The 6,342-nt window shown below is 49.1% G+C and overlaps 1 protein-coding gene across 9 annotated transcripts in view; it reads left to right on the top strand.

Moving 5' to 3' along the window:
• Positions 1–5,268, top strand: part of mvp (major vault protein) — a 13,557-nt gene extending 8,289 nt beyond the window's left edge. For all 9 annotated transcript variants that reach the window (XM_080300039.1, XM_026163874.2, XM_080300046.1 and 6 more), the window contains 10 exons: positions 1–116; positions 377–612; positions 682–879; positions 1,058–1,202; positions 1,722–1,933; positions 2,041–2,157; positions 2,532–2,658; positions 3,243–3,431; positions 4,360–4,511; positions 4,951–5,268. The exon at positions 1–116 is cut by the window's left edge. In XM_080300039.1, the coding sequence (XP_080156165.1) occupies positions 1–116; positions 377–612; positions 682–879; positions 1,058–1,202; positions 1,722–1,933; positions 2,041–2,157; positions 2,532–2,658; positions 3,243–3,431; positions 4,360–4,485 (1,466 nt within the window). In that variant the 3' untranslated portion in view covers positions 4,486–4,511; positions 4,951–5,268. The remainder of the gene's footprint in view (positions 117–376; positions 613–681; positions 880–1,057; positions 1,203–1,721; positions 1,934–2,040; positions 2,158–2,531; positions 2,659–3,242; positions 3,432–4,359; positions 4,512–4,950) is intronic.
• Positions 5,269–6,342: the final 1,074 nt, after the last annotated feature.

Raw genomic sequence — 6,342 nt, forward strand, 5'->3', positions numbered from 1 at the left:
TGCGGGGCCCCATCGAGTACGTCCCCCCTGCCAGCGTGGAGGTGTTGCTGCGGCGCCAAGCCATCCCGCTGGATGAGAACGAGGGCATCTACGTCAGGGACATCAAAACGGGAAAGGTAGGAGTGGCCTCAGCGTTCCCAGCCCCGCCTCTTTACATTGTCTTATATTTAGCAGAACGCTAAATATAACGCTAAGAGTCCTTAAACCTTCCTCGTGACCAGCAGGGGGCGACTCCTGCTTGTAAAGATTGCCTCAGCTCATCATCATCACAGGACCCTCAGTGCAGAGCGTTTAGGGTTTTCCTTTAATGTGTCACGTGTCTGTAAATGATTGATGATCGTGGTCAATGCCATAGCAACGTATTGCTGGTCTGCAGGTGCGCGCGGTGATTGGTCACACCTACATGCTGACTCACGACGAGGAGCTGTGGGAGAAGGACCTTCCTCCAAACGTCGAGGCCCTGCTGGGCGCTCGTCTCGACCCGCTTGCCGACCGCTCAGACCGCGGCCAGCAGGCACCGGCTGCCCCGAGGGAGAAGACCAGGGTGGTGTCCTTCAGGGTGCCCCACAACGCCGCCGTGCAGGTCTACGACTACAGGGAGAAGAAAGCCAGGTGGGCGCTGCTGTGCGTTGGAGTTGAATGAAGCTGAACTGCTGGTGCTGATGGTGGTTTTGTCTGCAGGGTGGTGTTTGGACCGGAGATGGTGATGCTGGGACCCGACGAGCAGTTCACCGTGCTGTCGCTGTCTGGGGACAAGCCAAAGAGGGCCAACGTCATCAAGGCCATCTGCCTCCTGCTGGGGCCCGACTTCTTCACCGACATCATCACCATCGAGACGGCCGACCACGCCCGGCTGCAGCTGCAGCTCTCCTACAACTGGTAAGCGCACGCTTGTGTGAGTCCGTGGAGAGGCCGGTTCACAGCACAGCAGCATGATCTCTGACTGCTCCGGGTTTTTAAAAAAAAAAGTGCATTTCCGGGTTAAAGCGCCGACAAACGCAGACGCCTCCCAGTTCTAAGTGTTTCTTACCTTGGCTCCTCCCCCTCTCCCTCACAGGCACTTCGAGGTGAAGTCTCGGGTGGACGCAGCCAACGCCGCGGCCGTGTTTTCGGTACCCGACTTTGTGGGCGACGCCTGTAAAGCCATCGCATCGCGGATCCGTGGAGCTGTCGCCTCGGTGCAGTTTGATGATTTCCACAAGGTTTGTATCGGAACATCCAGCCTGTGATATCCTGATGCTTTTACATTCAGAATGAAATGAAATCACCAACTGATGAAGAACAAGCCGGTCTGCAGGTCAGGCCGACCGACATCCATCTCTGTGTTTGTGTTCTGGGACTTCGCTCGAGCAGCTTTGCATGATTCAGTTCGAAATAATCCTTCTTTGTCTCACACTGAACCTGAGAGCAGCCTGTGAAACGAGTTGTTTTACCCCCAGACCAGCGCAGGTTCGAGTAGTTTTCTCCTCATAATTAATGTCAGCTGAGTGTACTCAGGCTTGATAAGAACAAATGACTAAAGTAAAATATTAGTCGAAAATGTGCCTCCATCCGTTGTGGTGGGAGACGCACAGGTCACAAGATTCAAATAGAAATATCAGATCTTCCCTTCAGCACCGTCTCTGTGGATCATAACTGCTCAGTTCATGTCCGAGTACAACGAATTGTTTAAAAATCCCAGATTCTGACGTGATCGTTGAGCCAACGTGTTTCTTCTGCAGAACTCGAACCGGATCATCTGCTCGGCCGTGTTCGGCTTCGATGAGAAGATGCAGGTTCGCTCGAGTCTTCGCTTCAGCCAGAACAACCTGGTGATCAGCAGCGTGGACATCCAGTCCGTGGAGCCCGTCGACCAGCGCACACGAGATGCCCTGCAGAAGAGCGTCCAGCTGGCCATCGAGATCACCACCAACTCCCAGGAAGCGGCTGCACGGTCCGACACACACACACACACACACACACACACACACACACACACACACACACACACACACAGCATCAATGAGACGTCGCAGCTTCATGAGGTTTGCTTGTGTGCAGACACGAGGCCGAGCGTCTGGAGCAGGAGGCCCGGGGGAAGCTGGAGAGGCAGCGCATCACCGACCAGGCCGAGGCGGAGCGAGCCAGGAAGGAGCTGCTGGAGCTGGAGGCGCTCAGGTGAAGCCAGACGCCACCAGCAGGAGAAAATCAGAGCGTTAGATGGCTCTTAAATATCTTCTCAAGGTCACAGGATGCAAACAAACCACGACGCCTAATGTTATCAATTATGAGACTTCGACATGTTTTATGTCTGTCGTCACATTTTTGTTCGAATTTTTAAAGATCAGCTTGGAGCTGCTTCCATGAGGCAGAGCTCGAGTGTAACACACAAAGACTCTGACAGACTCCAACCGTCAGAACTAATTTACAACAAACTGCAGACAAAACTAAAAGTGTGTGTGTGTGTGTGTGTGTGTGTGTGTGTGTGTGTGTGTGTGTGTGTGTGTGTGTGTGTGTGTGTGTGTGTGTGTGTGTGTGTGTGTGTGTTTCAGCGCGGCGGTGGAGAGCACCGGAGCGGCGAAGGCTGAAGCTCAGTCTCGGGCGGAGGCGGCTCGGATTCAGGGAGAGGCGGCGGTCAGCGAGGCCAAACTGAAGGCCGAGGCTCAGAGGATCGAGGCGGTACGTTCACACTTCCTCCCTTTCAGTATAAAACATGTCAGTAAAATCTGCCGCCTGCTTTAAAGTAACGAGTCGGCATCAAACGCTGACTCACAGCTCACTGATTCACCAAAACGATTAAAAGTGAGCTTGAAATAGAGTTCAAGGGTCGAATGATGTCACACCGATTAATCCAGTTTACATGAACAAAAACACAAAGACTTTGTGCTGGATGGATTTAACCTCGCCGTCTGAAAGAAGGCGCCGGCTCACGAGTCCCAGTTTAAACGGATTCAAAAGAAAAAGTGACGCCGCGGAGTCGAAGCTGTCCAAGTCAAAAAGAAGAAGCTGGCAAATTATCGCGCAGATCTAAACAGCTGTGTTAAAAAATTCTCTCTAGTCTCCATGGCGATATTTTCTGTCACATGTTTTGGCTGTCGTCTCTTCGTTGTAGTATTTCTGTCGTAGCGCTACGTCAAAGTTTTCCCTCATCCTTCTTATCTGCTCCATCTCCACACCAGCTTTATTCAGTTTAATTCAGCCTCGAGGTGCTTTTTATTGTAAGGTCGACCCTATATGTCTCTGTAATGTGTGTGTGTGTGCAGGAGGCGGAGCTGCAGCGCCTGGCGAAGGCTCGTGAGCAGGAGCTGAGCTATAAGAAGGAGATCGACCATCTGGAGGTGGAGAAGCAGCAGCGGCTGGCTGAGATCGAGAGTCAGCGCTTCAAGCAGATGATGGAGAGTTTGGGCAGCGAGACGCTGAAGGAGATCGCCAGAGCCGGCCCCGAGATGCAGGTACCACACCCACGCCGCTGACACCACACCCACGCCGCTGACACCACGCCGCTGACACCACAGCCACGTCGCTGACACCACACCCACGCTCACACCACACCCACGCCGCTGACACCACACCCACGCCGCTGACATCACAGCCACGTCGCTCACACCACACCCACGCCGCACGAACATGAAATGCTCCGAATTATTTTAAGAATAAGAAAGACTCTGCTGAGAGTCTACGCCACACACAAGCTGATTATGTGTTTATTATAATAAACATTATTGTGTTTATTAAAGCAAAAAGGTTTTTTCTGCTCTTTTTGTAGACGTCTGACAACAGGTTTCATTTCACTTATTTTGAAAAACCACACCATACTTGTTAACCGACCACCGAGCGAGAGTAAAACTAGAAGCACGCGTGTTTCAGACCAGACGCACGAGACTTTGTTTCAAAGATCTGTGTTTGAAAACGTGTAACTGAAGGCGACACGCTCGCCATCGAGCTTCAACCTCAGTGGTCTGTGTACGAACGGCGTGATGATGAATAGGGCGCGACGTTGAACTGCAGCACAGACTCGTTACAGTCTGTCTATTGAAGATTTATTAACGCAGTCTTTGCTTTTAATTTGCGCTCGTTTACTTTTCCATCACATCGCTCGCCTGACTCGGACGCTGGCCGCTTTTTGCAGCGTTTGCTCGAATAATAAACGTGTAATAATGAATTAAAACAAATTCGAGATTGTTTGCAGATGAACCAGAGTAACGTTTATCGTCTCATTTAAACCTGTTACTGCTGCGCAGGTGTTTATGCTGTCTTATAATGGGGGGGTTATTTTAAAGCATCTGCCCCAAAATAAGGTTTTAAGCCTTGTTTTAATTTCTCTTGTTGTTTTTGCTGCTGCTGAGCTTAAAACTGTCTGCACTGGTTTGTTTCCTCCAGGTGAAGATGCTCCAGTCTCTGGGGCTCAAGTCCACCCTCATCACGGACGGCTCGTCTCCCATCAACCTCTTCACCACAGCCAACGGCCTGCTGGGGGCGCTGCCGGGTCAGGGACAGGCCCAGTGAGGAAGAGGAGGGGAACAGATGTGAAAGTAAACCTCAGCAGATCTTCTCTCTTGTTTCTGTTACTGCCGACTTCTCAGTGATTTCATTCAGTTTCTGCAGCCGTCAAACAAAACCCATCTTTTAGCCTCGTTCATCAGCTCTGTGCAAAGAAATGTTTCTTTTTAATCATTTAAGCCCAAATTTGTTTAACTTAACACGAGCGTGAAACGTTAGACTGTGACGAGGCTCAGAAACATGAAGCTGATGCACCTGAAGGACACAGACCCTCATCACATCTCGTTTTTTAGACTCGTCATCGACTAGTTTAGAACAACTGACTTTTCAAAATAAGAGCCAGAGGAACAAATATGAAAGCACTGCTGGTCGAAATTAACAACACCTGATGGTTCAGTGGAACAAAGGTCACTGATGAAGACGACTCCTGACATTTAGGAATTTCTTTCTGTTGTTTTCTTTATTTTTCAGGTTCAACATTGGAGGTCGTGACGGGTTTTTTCCACCTACCTACCTACAATATGTTAAAGTTCAATATTAAAGCGATGTGTGCTGGCCGGAGGAAGTGAGGTGCGCACGTGTCGGAGAACCCGCAGCGAAGATGTCGTTCACCGTCCCACGCTGACAGCCAAAGATTTGTTCCTACTGAGCACTTTTTCTCCCAAAGCTAAAAATGCTGTTTACAGATGTTGACTCTGGTGTGTGGATGTCTCTGCCTTACAAAGTACTCATGTTCTTCCTTCTGTGGTTTTTTCGCTGAAGCAATATTAAAACTGACGTCCTCCGCTGTGCCCGTGTTTTATTTTCATGCGCTGCTCTGATTCGCCAATAATGAGCAAACAAAAGCTCCAAACGCTCAGTTCATGACCGTGTTTCTACTCCCGGCCCTGTGTGAGGTCATGGGGTGTCCCCTCTCTGGGTTCAAATGTTCCTCCAGTCCAAAAGCAAAGCGTCCTCACCTTCAGCTCCAAAGGATCACGTGTTCTCTCAGCTGTTACAATAAAGTCAAACAAAGGTTTGTTTTCCATCTAAATCTGATACGCCCCATTCTGATTGAAGGATGTATGAAACGGGGTCAGTGAAGCCCAGGACGAGGGGGCAACTGTGCTCATTAAAAGGTCAGGTTGTGGGTCACTGATGGGTGGAGACAGACCCTGTTCATCAGTCAATCAGAAGAAAGTCTCAAAGGTCAAAGAGCACACGAAGGCCTGGCGTAAAACAAGCAGGGATGATTTTGAGCCGCGACCCACGCAAAGCCAAAGAGCGAGGCGTGGCCCGTTTAATCCACCTGAGAAAATCCACCTGAAGGAGCTACTCGGTCTTCTCCATTTGGCCACAGGTTCTCATCCACATCACATCTTATGTCATCTAGGGCAACACACCTAGGAAAGAATCTTCTGGCTGCCAGAATTGAAGGAGTTGAAAAATTGAAGCAGTAACACCTGTGCAGATGTTCATCTACAATGAGAATCAGCTGTGGCTGGTTAAACTGCATTTTTAGATTTAAAATATGTTTCAATAAAATATTGCTGTTGCATTTTGCTGTCTTATTCAGTTTTGCATTGTGTTATTGTTTTGGCCATAAGTTTAACATTTTTGAAAACAGTATGTAAGCACATGCAAAATGTCCTGTACGTACAAAGATTTTTGGCAGTTGTGTCTGAGTGAGAAGATGATTCATGAAATTTGAGAGATTAAGTCATTGAATGCATTTTGTGCCAAAACAATGATAACTGGTCCTCAGTTTAGCCCACATAGACTTCTGTTGTGCTCACTGTGTGAGGACTTTTGCAAACGTGACCTAAGTATTGAGACATGTGTCCTAGAGTCTGTAAAAAACTGTAATAGTTAAATATTATTGTT

Source organism: Astatotilapia calliptera, chromosome 4 (assembly GCF_964374335.1).
Source record: "Astatotilapia calliptera chromosome 4, fAstCal68.1, whole genome shotgun sequence".
Lineage (NCBI taxonomy): Eukaryota > Metazoa > Chordata > Actinopteri > Cichliformes > Cichlidae > Astatotilapia > Astatotilapia calliptera.